Source organism: Tursiops truncatus, chromosome 4 (genome assembly GCF_011762595.2).
Source record: "Tursiops truncatus isolate mTurTru1 chromosome 4, mTurTru1.mat.Y, whole genome shotgun sequence".
In the NCBI taxonomy this organism is placed as follows: Eukaryota; Metazoa; Chordata; class Mammalia; order Artiodactyla; family Delphinidae; genus Tursiops; species Tursiops truncatus.
In genome coordinates, this window is record NC_047037.1 from 77,297,854 (window position 1) to 77,313,018 (window position 15,165).

General features: G+C 38.7%; 1 protein-coding gene across 1 annotated transcript in view; it reads right to left on the reverse strand.

Annotated features, from left to right (window-relative positions):
• STXBP5L (syntaxin binding protein 5L) overlaps nucleotides 1-15,165 on the reverse strand; it is a 374,070-nt gene that overhangs the window by 164,071 nt on the left and 194,834 nt on the right. The window contains exons 13-14 of the mRNA XM_019922992.2: nucleotides 14,922-15,069; nucleotides 13,939-14,006 (exon numbers count right to left, since the gene is read on the reverse strand). Coding sequence (XP_019778551.1) covers nucleotides 13,939-14,006; nucleotides 14,922-15,069 — 216 coding nt within the window. The remainder of the gene's footprint in view (nucleotides 1-13,938; nucleotides 14,007-14,921; nucleotides 15,070-15,165) is intronic.

Here is a 15,165-nt window from a genome sequence, read left to right on the forward strand (position 1 = left end):
TTCCTTCCTTCTGCTAAATTTGGGTTTAGTTTTTTCTAATCCCTTGAGGTGTACAGTTAAATTGTTGATTTTAGATCTTTTTTTAATGTTGGCATTTACTACTATAAACTTCTTAGAGGTTTACTTGTAAACCTCTTAGTTGTGCTTTTGTTGCATCCCATAAGTTTGATATGTTGTCTTCTTTATCATTTCTCTCAAGACATTTTCCAACTTCCTTGTGATTTCTTTAACCCATTGGTTGTTCAAGAGGGTATTGCCTAATTTCCACATATTTTGTGGATTTTCCAGTCTTCCTTTTGCTATTCATTTCTAATTTCATTTCATTGTGGTTATAAAAAAAATACTTGTTATGATTTCAATCTTCTTAAAAATTTTAAGACTTGTTTTATGGCCTAACATGTGATCTATCCTGGAGAATGTTTCACGTGTACTTGAGGAGAATGTATATTCTGCTGTTGTTGGGTAGAGTGTGCTGTACATGGCTATGAGGTCCAATTGTTCTATACTGTTTTTCAAGTCTTCTGTTCCTTATTGAACTTCTGTCTGGGTGCTCTCTATCCATTATTGAAAGTGGGGTATTGAAAACTACTATTTTTGCACTATTTCCTATTTCTCCCTTCAATTCTGTCAGTGTTTGCTTTATATATTTGGGCAATATGTTGTTAGGTGAATATACATTTATAATTTTTATTTCTTTCTGGTGAATTGACTATTTTATCATCATATATTATCCTCCTGTGTCTTTTTGACAGTTTTTGGCATAAAGTCTATTTTGTCTGATAAAAGCATGCTCACCCCGATGCCTTTTTTTGTTAGCATTTGCATGCAGTATCTTTACCCATCCTTTCATTTCAGGCTATGTACACCCTTATATCTAAAGTGAGTCTCCTGTAGACAGCATACAGTTGGATCTTGTTTCTTTTTCCATTCTTCTACTCTGTGTCTTTTGATTTGGGAGTTTAATTCATTTATCTTTAAAGAAATGATAGTATAGGACTTACCACTGCCATTTAAAAGTTGTTTTATGCTTATATTGTATTTATTTTGCCCCTTGTTTCCTTTCTTGCTGCCCTCCTTTTGTTTCATTGATTTTTTATAGTGACATGTTTTGATTTGTTTCTCACTTTCTTTTGTTCAATTTCTTTGCAGTTACCTTGTGTATTATGTAAAACATCTTGTAGTTATACTGATCTATTTTAAAGTGACAATTTAACTTCAATTGCATACAAAAACCCTACTCCTTAAGTGGGCTACACTGACCTGCCCATTCCAATACCATGTAGAGCAGACACTGATGTCTTCCCAAAGGCAAAGGGACTAAAAACTGGAAGCAACTCTTACCAATGTACCCAGCAGCCCTTGGGCTTAAACCTGGTCTAAACTTAGAATCACCTGGAGTTAAAACAACATGGATGCTCCCACCCAGATCAATAGACAGACTCTGTGGGGAGGGCACATGTGATGTAATTTCTAAATACTCATCATGTAATACTAGTGGGAAACTGCATGGCAACCACATAGCAAACATTTCTTCTGATTCTTTAAAGTGCATACAAATTTGGAGGGAATCAGGGCCCCACTGTAAGTTATGATTCTCCTGTGGGGCTCATGAAATGGCACCTTTAACAAGTTTTCTTATTGGTGCAGATATTATTCCCTCAGGCCCGTATTCAGTAGCACTGAGCTAGAGATATCACGCATAGCACAGCTGAGACCACTGAGTAGTTTTTCCAGGGCCTGTTTCCTAGTGGCTGAGCTCCTCCTGGAATAGGTGTGGCCTTGTTGTTGCCTAGGGTAGATGCTGCTGGGTTAGTGGAAATCACATGGTGTATTTAAGGTTTAGGGTTGTGTGAGGGGTCACCCTTAGAAATCTACCCCAAAATACCCTTAGTCCTCAGGGCCTTTAGCCCCCTCTCCTCTCAGGGCCCACTTGACCCACAGGAATCCCCGGGGGCAAGGCATGACCACCTGTCCTCAGGTGAGCTGAGCCTCCATTCCCCATAAGATCCAGAGCATGAAGTTGTTTACATCACAGATCTGTTTGAAAATAAACCAAAGGTTTCAGTGGAGGGTGGATTAATATTTTGTGTTGGGAATGGACAGAAGCCTTTGAAAACGATGCCATGAATGCATATTTGAGGATTAACAACGGAAGATGTGATCTACGTTAAGTAATACAGCACGTTATAACTGAAAAAAACACTACTCCTTTCTCTCTCCCCTCACTTTAATGTTAATGATGCTGTAAATTATCAATACATCTCTTTATATTTTGTAACCATTAACACACCTTTATAGTTATAGTTTCTTTTTGTTTTTTTTTTTTACATCTTTATTGGACTATAATTGCTTTACAATGGTGTGCTAGTTTCTGCTTTATAACAAAGTGATCAGTTATACATATACATATATTCCCATATCTCTTCCCTCTTGTGTCTCCCTCCCGCCCACCCTCCAGGCAGTCACAAAGCACCGAACTGATCTCCCTATGCTACGCCGCTGCTTCCCACTGGCTATCTATTTTACGTTTGGTAGTGCATATATGTCCATTCCACTCTCTCGCTTTGTCACAGCTTACCCCTCCCCCTCCCCATATCCTTAAGTCCATTCTCTAGTAGGTCTGTGGCTTTATTCCTGTCTTACCCCTAGGTTCTTCATGACATTTTTTTTTCTTAAATTCCATATATATGTGTTAGCATACGGTATTTGTCTTTCTCTTTCTGACTTACTTCACTCTGTATGACAGACTCTGGGTCCATCCACCTCATTACAAACAGCTCAATTTCGTTTCTTTTTATGGCTGAGTAATATTCCATTGTATATATGTGCTACATCCTCTTTATCCGTTCATCCGATGATGGACACTTAGGTTGTTTCCATCTCCTGGCTATTGTAAATAGAGCTGCAATGAACATTTTGGTACATGACTCTTTTTGAATTATGGTTTTCTCAAGGTATATGCCCAGGAGTGGGATTGCTGGGTCATATGGTAGTTCTATTTTTAGTTTTTTAAGGAACCTCCATACTATTCTCCATAGTGGCTGTACCAATTCACATTCCCACCAGCACTGCAAGAGTGTTCCCTTTTCTCCACACCCTCTCCAGCATTTATTGTTTCTAGATGTTTTGATGATGGCCATTCTGACTGGTATGAGATGATATCTCATCGTAGTTTTGATTTGCATTTCTCTAACGATTAATGATGTTGAGCATTCTTTCATCTGTTTCTTGGCAGTCTGTATATCTTCTTTGGAGGAATGTCTATTTAGGTCTTTGGCCCATTTTTGGATTGGGTTGTTCGTTCTTTTGTTATTGAGCTGCATGAGCTGCTTGTAAATTTTGGAGATGAATCCTTTGTCAGTTGCTTCATTTGCAAATATTTTCTCCCATTCTGAGGGTTGTCTTTTGGTCTTGTTTATGGTTTCCTTTGCTGTGCAAAAGCTTTGAAGTTTCATTAGGTCCCATTGTTTATTTTTCTTTTTATTTCTATTTCTCTGGGAGGTGGGTCAAAAAGGATCTTGTTGTGATTTATGTCATAGAGTGTTCTGCCTATGTTTTCCTCTAAGAGTTTGATAGTTTCTGGCCTAACATTTAGGTTGTTAATTCATTTTGAGCTTATTTTTGTGTATGGTGTTAGGAAGTGACCTAATCTCATACCTCTACATGTACCTGTCCAGTTTTTCCAGCACTACTTATTGTAGAGACTGTACTTTCTCCACTGTACATTCCTGCCTCCGTTATTAACGATAAGGTGACCATATGTGTGTGGTTTTATCTCTGGGCTTTCTATCCTGTTCCATTGATCTATCTTTCTGTTTTTGTGCCAGTACCATACTGTCTTGATTACTGTAGCTTTGTAGTATAATCTGAAGTCACGGAGCCTGATTCCTCCAGCTCCGTTTTTCGTTCTCAAGATTGCTTTGGCTATTCGGGGTCTTTTGTGTTTCCATACAAATTGCAAAATTTTTTGTTCTAGTTCTGTGAAAAATGCCAGTGGTAGTTTGATAGGGATTGCATTGAATCTGTAGATTGCTTTGGGTAGTAGAGTCATTTTCACAATGTTGATTCTTCCAATCCAAGAACATGGTATCTCTCTCCATCTATTTGTATCATCTTTAATTTCTTTCATCAGTGTCTTATAATTTTCTGCATACAGGTCTTTTGTCTCCTTAGGTAGGTTTATTCCTAGATATTTTATTCTTTTTGTTGCAATGGTAAATGGGAGTGTTTTCTTCATTTCACTTTCAGATTTTTCATCATTTATGTATAGGAATGCCAGAGATTTCTGTGCATTAATTTTGTATCCTGTTACTTTACCAAATTCATTGATTAGCTCTAGTAGCTTTCTAATAGCATCTTTAGGAGTCTCTATGTATAGTATCATGTCATCTGCAAACAGTGACAGCTTTACTTCTTTTCTGATTTGGATTCCTTTTATTTCCTTTTCTTCTCTGATTGCTGTGGCTAAAACTTCCAAAACTACGTTGAATAAGAGTGTTGAGAGTGGACACCCTTGTCTTGTTCCTGATCTTAGTGGAAATGCGTTCAGTTTTTCACCATTGAAGACGATGTTGGCTGTGGGTTAGTCATATATGGCTTTATTATGTTGAGGAAAAATCACTCTATGCCTACTTTCTGCAGGGTTTTAATCATAAATAGGTGGGGTTTTTTTTGTCAAAAGCTTTCTCTGCATCTATTGAGATGATCATATGGTTTTTTCTCCTTCAATTTGTTAATATGGTGCATCACGTTGATTGATTTGCATATACTGAAGAATCCTTGCATTCCTGAAATAAACCCCACTTGATCATGGTGTATGATCCTTTTAATGTGCTTTTGGATTCTGTTTGCTAGCATTTTGTTGAGGATTTTTGCATCTATGTTCATCAGTGATATTGGCCTATAGTTTTCTTTCTTTGTGACATCCTTGTCTGGTTTTGGTATCAGAGTAATGGTGGCCTCGTAGAATGAGTTTGGGAGTGTTCCTCCCTCTGCTACATTTTGGAGGAGTTTGAGAAGGATAGGTGTTAGCTCTTCTTTAAATGTTTGATAGAATTCGCCTGTGAAGCCATCTGGTCCTGGGCTTTTGTTTGTTGGAAGATTTTTAATCACAGTTTCAATTTCCGTGTTTGTGATTGGCCTGTTCATATTTTCTATTTCTTCCTGATTCAGTCTTGGCAGGTTGTGCATTTCTAAGAATGTGTCCATTTCTTCCAGGTTGTCCATTTTACTGGCAAAGAGTTGCTTGTTGTGATCTCTCATGATCCTTTGTATTTCTGCAGTGTCAGTTGTTCCTTCTCCTTTTTAATTCTGTTGATTTGAGTCTTCCCCCTTTTTTTCTTGATGAGTCTGGCTAACAGTTTATCAATTTTGTTTATCTTCTCAAAGAACCAGCTTTTAGTTTTATTGACCTATGCTATCGTTTCCTTCATTTCTTTTTCATTTATTTCTGATCTGATCTTTATGATTTCCTTCCTTCTGCTAATTTTGGGTTTTGTTTGTTCTTCTTTCTCTAATTGCTTTAGGTGCAAGGTTAGGTTGTTTATTTGAGATGTTTCCTGTTTCTTAAGGTAGGATTGTATAGCTATAAACTACCCTCTTAGAACTGCTTTTGCTGCATCCCATAGGTTTTGAGTCATCGTGTCTCCAGTGTCATTTGTTTCTAGGTATTTTTTGATTTCCTCTTTGATTTCATCAGTGATCACTTCGTTATTACGTAGTGTGTTGTTTAGCCTCCATGTGTTTGTATTTTTTACAGATCTTTTCCTGTACTTGATATCTAGTCTCATAGCATTGTGGTCAGAAAAAATACTTGATACAATTTCAATTTTCTTAAATTTACCAAGGCTTCATTTGTGACGCAAGATATGATCTATCCTGGAGAATGTTCCATGAGCACTTGAGAAAAATGTGTATTCTGTTGTTTTTGGATCAAATGTCCTCTAAATATCCATTAAGTCCATCTTGTTTAATGTACCATTTAAAGCTTGTGTTTCCTTATGTATTTTCATTTTGGATGATCTGTCCGTTGGTGAAAGTGGGGTGTTAAAGTCCCCTACTATGAATGTGTTACTGTCGATTTCTCCTTTTATGGCTGTTAGTATTTGCCTTATGTATTGAGGTGCTCCTATATTGGGTGCATAAATATTTACTATTGTTATATCTTCTTCTTGGATTGATCATTATGTAGTGTCCTTCTTTGTCTCTTCTAATAGTTTTTATTTTAAAGTCTATTTTGTCTGATATGAGAATTGCTACTCCAGCTTTCTTTTGGTTTCCATTTGCATGGAATATCTTTTTCCATCCCCTCACTTTGAGTCTGTATGTGTCTCTAGGTCTGAAGTGGGTCTCTTGTAGACAGCATATAAATGGGTCTTGTTTTTGTATCCATTCAGCCCGTCTGTGTCTTTTTTTTTTTTTTGCAGTAGCGGAGCACAGGCTCCGGACGCGCAGGTTCAGCGGCCATGGCTCACGAGCCCAGCCGCTCCGCGCCACGTGGGATTTTCCCGGACCAGGCAACGAACCCGTGTTCCCTGCATAGGCAGGGGGACTCTCAACTACTGAGATACCAGGGAAGCCCCAGTCTGTGTCTTTTGGTGAGAGCATTTAATCCATTTACATTTAAGGTAATTATCGATATGTATGTTCCTATTCCCATTTTCTTAACTGTTTTGGGTTTATTATTGTAGGTCTTTTCCTTCTCTTGTGTTTCTTGCCTAGTGAAGGTCCTTTAGCATTTGTTGTAAAGCTGGTTTGGTGGGGCTGAACTCTATCGGCTTTTGCTTGTCTGTAAAGGTTTTAATTTCTCCATCAAATCTGAATAAGATCCTTGCTGGGTAGAGTAATCTTGGTTGTAGGTTTTTCTCCTTCATCACTTTAAATATGTCCTGCCAGTCCCTTCTGGCTTGCAGAGTTTCTGCTGAAAGATCAGCTCTTAACCTTATGGGGATTCTGTTGTGTGTTATTTGTTGTTTTTCCCTTGCTGCTTTTAATATGTTTTCTTTGTATTTAATTTTTGACAGTTTGATTAATATGTGTCTTGGCATGTTTCTCCTTGGATTTATCCTGTATGGGACTCTCTGTGCTTCCTGGACTTGATTAACTATTTCCTTTCCCATATTAGGGAAGTTTTCAACTATAATCTCTTCAAATATTTTCTCAGTCCCTTTCTTTTTCTCTTCTTCTGGAACCCCTATAATTCAAATGTTGGTGCGTTTAATGTTGTCCCAGAGGTCTCTGAGACTGTCCTCAGTTCTTTTCATTCTTTTTTCTTTATTCTGCTCTGCAGTAGTTATTTCCACTATTTTATCTTCCAGGTCACTTATCCGTTCTTCTGCCTCAGGTATTCTGCTATTGATCCCATCTAGAGTATTTTTAATTTCATTTATTGTGTTGTTCATCATTGCTTGTTTCATCTTTAGTTCTTCTAGGTCCTCATTAAATGTTTCTTGCATTTTCTCTATTCTATATCCAAGATTTTGGGTCCTCTTTACTATCATTATTCTGAATTCTTTTTCAGGTAGACTGCCTATTTCCTCTTCATTTGTTAGGTCTGGTGGGTTTTTAGTCTGCTCCTTCATCTGCTGTGTGTTTTTCTGTCTTCTCATTTTGCTTATCTTACTGTATTTGGGGTCTCCTTTTTGCAGGCTGCAGGTTCGTAGTTCCCGTTGTTTTTGGTGTCTTTCCCCAGTGGCTAAAGTTGTTTCAGTGGGTTGTGTAGGCTTCCTGGTGGAGGAGACTATTGCCTGTGTTCTGGTGGATGAGGCTGGATCTTGTCTTTCTGGTGGGCAGATCCACGTCTGGTGGTGTGTTTTGGGGTGTCTGTGGACTTATTATGATTTTAGGCAGCCTCTCTGCTAATGGGTGGGGTTGTGTTCCTGTCTTGCTAGTTGTTTGGCATAGGGTGTCCAGCACTGTAGCTTGCTGGTCATTGAGTGAAGCTGGGTGCTGGTGTTGAGATGGAGATCTCTGGGAGATTTTCACCATTTGATATTATGTGGAGCTAGGAGGTCTCTTGTGGACCAGTGTCTTGAAGTTGGCTCTCCCACCTCAAAGGCACAGCACTGACTCCTGGCTGCAGCACCAAGAGCCTTTCATCCACATGGCTCAGAATAAAAGCGTGAAAAAGTAGAAAGAGAGAAAGAAGGAAGGAAAGAAAGAAAGAAAGAAAGAAAGAAAGAAAGAAAGAAAGAAAGAAAGAAAGAAAGGAAGGAAGGAAGGAAGGAAGGAAGAGAAAGGAGGGAGGGAGGGAGGGAAGGAAGGAAGGAGGGAAGGAAGGAAGGAAGGAGGGAAGGAAGGAAGAAAGAAAAGAAAGAGGAAAGAGGATAAAATAAAGTAAGATAAAATAAACTGAAGTTATTAAAATAAAAATTAAGAAAAACAATTTTTTTTAAGAAAAAAAAAACAAGAAGAAACAAAAAAAACGGATAGAACCGTAGGATAAATGGTGACAGCGAAGCTATACAGACAAAATCTCACACAGAAACATACACACTCACAAAAAGAGGAAAAGGAGGAAAAAAGAGTCAGTCTTGCTCTCAAACTCCACCTCCCCAATTTGGGATGATTCGTTGTCTATTCATGTATTCCACAGATGCAGGGTATATCAAGTTGATTGTGGAGCTTTAATCTGCTGCATCTGAGGCTGCTGGGAGAGATTTCCCTTTCTCTTCTTTGTTTGCACAGTTCCCATGGCTCAGCTTTGGATTTGGCCCTGCCTCTGCGTGTAGGTTGCCGGAGGGTGTCTGTTCTTCGCTCAGACAGGACGGGGTTAAAGGAGCAGCTGCTTCGGGGACTCTGGCTCACTCTGGACGGTGCGCGGGAGGGGTGCGGATGCGGGGCGAGCCTGCGGTGGCAGAGGCCGGTGGGACGTTGCACCAGCCTGAGGCGCGCTGTGCATTCTCCCGGGGAAATTGTCCCTGGATCCCGGGACCCTGGCAGTGGCGGGCTGCACAGGCTCCCTGGAAGGGAGGTGTGGATAGTAACCTGTGCGAGCACACAGCCTTCTTGGTGGCGGCAGCAGCAGCCTTAGCATCTCATGCCCGTCTCTGGGGTCCGCGCTGTTAGCTGCGGCTCACGCCCGTCTCTGGAGCTCCTTTAAGCAGCGCTCTTTATCCCCTCTCCTCGCGCACCAGGAAACAAAGAGGGAAGAAAAAGTCTCTTGCCTCTTCGGCAGGTCCAGACTTTTCCCCGGACTCCCTCCCGGCTAGCCGTCGTGCACTAACCCCTTCTGGCTGTGTTCACTCTGCCAACCCCAGCCCTCTCCCTGCGCTCCGACTGAAGCCCAAGCCTCAGCTCCCAGCCCCGCCCGCCCCTGCAGGTGAGCAGACAAGCCTCTCGGCCTGGTGAGTGAGTGCTGGTCGGCACTGATCCTCTGTGCGGGAATCTCTCCGCTTTGCCCTCCGCACCCCTGTTGCTGTGCTCTCCTCTGCGGCTCCGAATCTTTCCCTCCTATAGTTATAGTTTTTAAAAATGCTTTTATCTTTTAAATTCTATACCTGAATTTAAAGTGATTCATGCACCACCACTACAGTGTTACAGGATACTGTTTTTGTCTGTGTATTTACTTTTACCAGAGAGCTTTATATTTTCATATGCTTTCATTTTGTTGTCTAGTGTTCATCCATTTCAACTCAAAGGACTCCCTTTATCAATTCTTGTGAGGCAGGTATAGTGGTAATAAATGGTTTCAGTTTGTTTTTTTTGTTTTTTGTTTTTGCAGTACACGGCCTATCACTGTCATGGCCTCTCCCATTGCGGAGCACAGGCTCCGGACACGCAGGCTCAGCGGCCATGGCTCACGGGCCCAGCCGCTCCGTGGCACGTGGCATATTCCTGGACCGGGGCACGAACCCGTGTCCCCTGCATTGGCAGGCGGACTCTCAACCACTGCGCCACCAGGGAAGCCTTGGTTTCAATTTTTGTTTATCTTGGAAGGTCTTTATTTCTCCTTTTTTTTTTGAAGTATAGTTTTCCAGATATAGTGTCCCATGGCTGGCTTTTCTTTTTTCTTTATGCACTTTAAATATATCATCCTTCTCCCTTCTAGCCTGTAATATTTCTGCTGAGAAATGCAATGATAATCTCATGACATTTTTCATACAGATAATGAGTAGCTTTTCTGTTGCTGCTTTTAAGATTGTTTCTTTGTCTTTGACAATTCAATTATAATGTGTCTCAGTGTGGACCTCTTTGGGTTCATCCTCATTAGAATATTCTGATACATATCCAATGAATATGGAAGTCCATTTACCTCCTCAGATTTGAGAAGTTTTTAGCCAAGATTTCTTCAAATTGGTTCTCTGTCCCATTCTCTCTCTAGTCCTCTGGGACTTCCATAATGCTATACTGGTATGTTTGATGGTTTCCCATAAGTCCTTTAGGCATTCACCACTTTTCTTCATTCTTTTTCCTTTTGTTCCTCTGACTCAGTGATTTCTTATTACCTATCTTCAAGTTTGCTGGTTCTTTCTTCTGATTAAATCTGCTGTTAATCCCTTCTAGTAAAATTTTCAATTCAGTTATTGTATTCTTCTCTTTAAAAGTTTCTTTCTGGTTCTTTTTAAAAGTTTCTACCTCTTTGTTGATATTTTCATTTCATTCATACATCATTTTCCTGATTTCATTTAGTTGTCTACCTGTGTTCTCTTTTCATGCATTGAGCTTCTTTAAGACAGTTATTTTCAACTGCTTGTCAGGTAATTCACAGATACCAAATTGTTTAGGGTCAGTTTCTAGATAATTATCTTGTTCCTTTGATTGGGTTGTGTTTGTCTGTTTCTTCCTGCACCTTGTTATTTTTTACTGTGAATTTAGCATTTGGAAAACAGCCACCTGTTATGGACGGCTTTATACAGGGGAAGACCTTCTCCAAGCTCAAGATCCTTGGGGTCTCTCAAACCTTCAATGGGGATGCATCTTCTCTGGGACTGTATGTGTAATTTCCCAATTAGAGAGGTTTGCTGGTTTCTTTTTCAGGAGCTTGCATCTCTTGCTCCTTCTATTATCTGTCTTAGTTCTGCAAGTTTCTTAGCACTTCAATAAGCCACTGAGCTCTCTTTTGTTCTCTGCAGCCCCCAGGCATCCAGGTTCCATCAGTACTCTGACTCAGGGGAGATAAAAACTAGTCTCTTTGGAAGTCCCCTGAAAAGCAGGAACATTGGATGTACAGTCTACTCCACTACTTCCCTCTCATGAGAGAAGATTCCTCCTGAACAAGAGCTGTGCCAATTTGGGGAAGAAGCTGATATAGTTGAAATAAAATGGCTGTTTTTACCCATTTCAGTGTGGCTACTCTTGGCTTTGAGCTCCCCTGGGGTACTATGATTTCCTAATTGGTTTCTAGAGTTTTCATAAAGGTTTTTGGACCATATATTGTTGCATCAGTGTGTCTGTGGGAGAACGAGGTCTGGGGCTACTTATTTTGACATCTTGCTGATGTCACTCTCCATTGATTCTTTTTTTTTTTTTTGCGGTACGCGGGCCTCTCACTGTCGTGGCCTCTCCCATTGCAGAGCACAGGCTCCAGACGCGCAGGCTCAGCGGCCATCGCTCACGGGCCCAGCCGCTCCGTGGCATGTGGGATCCTCCCAGAACGGGGCATGAACCCGTGTCCCCTGCATCGGCAGGCGGACTCTCAACCATTGCGCCACCAGGGAAGCCCTCCATTGATTCTTTTATAAAGTATTTTTCTGTCCTTCTTCTCTAAACCTGATTATACTGTGGTATTTGAAGTGAGTGTATTGTTAATAGCATAGCGTTGGTTTATGTTGTTTAATCCACTCCGCTAATCAATGCATTTGAATTGATGTATTTAGACCATTTACATTTAAGCCTTAACACTTCCATGATTAATTAAGTCCGTCTTTTTTTTTTCTTTTCTATTTTTCCCTCTTTTATTGTCACTGTTTTTTTCCCCCTGCTTTCCTGTAGGTTAATTGAATTATTTTAGTACATCCATTTTTATGTGTCAATAATGTTTTTCAGTGTATCTCTTAGCCCAGATCTTTTTACAGCGTTGCTTTAGGTACTGCATTGTAATATTCATTTAACTTGTCACAGTCTACTGGTGTTATCATACTACCATTTCAAGGGAAGTATAAAAACCTTACCTTTCTTTATACCAGTTTACCCTCACCCATTTATAATTACCTTAAATATTTCCTCTATACATATGTAGAACCACATCAAACAATGTAACCATAATATTTTCTTCAACCATCAAATATAATTTTAGCAACTCAAGAGAAAGAAAGCCTATTGTATTAACCCATATTTTTGCTTACTGTGTTCTTCCTTCCTTCCTCATATTCCAAGGTTCCTTCTTTTATCATGTGCTTTCTGTTTACAGAATTTCCTTTAGCCATTCTTTCAGAGTAGTCTGATGTTGACATACTCTTAGTTTCCCTCATTTTAGAATGTATTAATTTCTAATTAATTCCTGGAAAATATTTTTGCTGGGTATATTATTCTAGGTTGCCAGTTCTTTTCTTTCAGCACTTGAAAAAGATTCAGGTTTCCTCTGGCCTCCATGGTTTCTAATGGAAATATGCCATCATTCAAATTGGTTTTGCCCTGTCGGTGAGGTGTGATTTCTCTTTTGCTGTTTTCATATTTTTTTCCTTGGTGTTTAGTATTCAAAAGTTTGACTATGATGTGTCTTATTGTGAATTTCTTGTGGTTCGCTCACCTTCTGCAATCTCTAGGTTCATGTCTTTTGCCAAATTTGGGAAGTTTTCAACCATTATTTCCTTATGAACTTTTTAAGCTCTGTTCTTTCCTCCTTCCTCACTGGACTTCCATTGACAAAAAAGGGGAGGGTATATGGCTCCTCATTACTGCTGGGCAGTGCTGGGAATTCTCTCCCCACATTATCTCTGTCACCACAGGTAAAGAGTTTCACTACCATTCAGCAGGGTTAAAAGTCCCAGCACCCTACTCAGCCTTAGCTCAGTGTCAGAAACTGACACCCCCTTCCTGGGCAAGTTCAGGCACCTTATTATGGCCTGATGAGGGTGAAAGTCCACGCTCTCCACTCAACCTTTGATGAAGTGGGTAGGGGTGGAGTCATAGTTTTTTTCTGTGTTGGTTAGCTATAATAGAAAGATTATTTTCTAAAAGTTTACTGTCTTTATAGGCTTCTCCTTTCCTCACCTTTTGGCTAGAGAGAGCTAGCTTTCGTTGGGCTTTTTAGGTTTGTGCCTGGAGCTCCAGGTTGCCAGCTTCTTCAGCTCCAATTCTGGGATATATGAGGCAAAAAGAAAAGCCAGGAAACTCACTTCCATGTCATTCCTTGAGTCTTTGGGGACCTATCCAGTCTGACTTCTCTCCATCTTTTCCAGTCATATTATAATAATATCCAGGGGTTTTAATTGTACTTAGTGGGAAGAATAGGGAAAAGTACATCTATTCCATACCTCATAAGCAGAACTCCTTATGATCTTTTAAGTCTTATCTTTATCTGTTGCTATGTTTCCATTTTCATTCCTAATATTAGAGCATGAAATGGGTTGCTATAGGAAGTAACAACATTTCCGGTGCTATAAGTTTTGAAGTATACTTTAAATAGCCACTTGATGGAGATACAGAGCACTGATTCCTGGATTTAGATGGAATCAAGAGATATTGGTAAGGGCCTGTCTAAGGCTAATAATCTATGATTTCTACAGAAATTCTTCTTTGACTAATCTCTCATGATTTTTCTATCTCTGACTTTCTTCTGGTCTTATAATCTATACTTACTTATTTTTGTTATATGTCTATGTTTTCAATGATTTGATTTTATCTTCTATAAAGGTTATAATCTTTGGATAGAAGCTGTGTCTTATATTTTAATTTAAACTGTCAGCATTCCTACAGCACAATTATGGGAAAGTGTGAAAATTCAATGAAATCTTTTTGATGATAAATTGATAAACTCATAAATCACATCCCACTTACCCAGTAATAATAATTTCTGGATATGTCTGTGTGCCAAGGTTCCAAGCTCCTCCACTGATTGGCCACTCCTAAACAGATTATGTGGGAAGAATTTATAAGTTTTATTTTTTAAATTTAAATAACTTAGAAATTTAAAATAAAAATATTTTAAAATAACAGTAAAAGTTTCACTTAAAAATAAATAGCTGTTAAGTAATGAAGAATGAAATGTGTACCTATTTTTTAACTCCTTCATTGAACAAACAATTCCAAATGCAAAATTTCATATCCTTTAAAAATATAGATTTTAACAGATATTACCATTCATATTAAAAATGCAAAGAAGTATCTTTAATCATACAAATGTGGTGTTGCTACATCTTCCATGTAATCTATGTACCTCCAAACTATGGTGGTGCCATTTAACACAAAATACTATGTAAATTGTGCCCCCTGGAGTTGTCCATCTCAACAGTCCTGTTCAAATAACAGAAATCATAATAGGGGGGTCTATTATAATTGTAAGTATTTGAATCCTGTAGTTAAATATAACAAAATGGAATTCTAGAAAGTTATTTAATGAAAGTCTTTGACAATTATGTCTTATTAACCATTGATTGATAAGAAATAACTAGAGAGAGTTGACTCCTGAATTTCTTAAAACGTAATCCTTCACCTAAAATAATCAAAAGTAACATCTTATGATTCAAGCATATGTTAGTTTAAACATATATTTAGTATATAAATATATATGATAGGTAAGTATATCTTAGTAGATAATTGTATACTTTTTATATAAGAAATTTATATTCTCGTAGACTTAAAGCTATGTAGCATTTAGGAAATTTGAATTTCAGAAATTATGTCTTTTATAGGTGCCAGCTTATGACTTGAAAAGAATTTAGTTCAAGTTTTCTTCTACGGAAAGTCAGAAAATAACAGAAAAAAGTATGATCATATGATATGAATATGAATACAAGAAAATTTCTAATTGTTGCTTTTACCTTATTACTGTATCCTTGTTTTTTATGCTTGACTCCTATAGAGTAGAGCACTAGAATCAAATCTGGTGGGCAATCAGCAAAGTATGCTGTGCACGTAACTGGTGATTCATGAATGTCCATGGGATATGGATTTTCAAAGATAGGAAAGCTAATAGATAAAGATAATATATTAGTGTCATTTTGCACTGATATAAAAATGAAATAACTTTTATAAAACAAACCCTAAACTCTTCTAAATATTGAT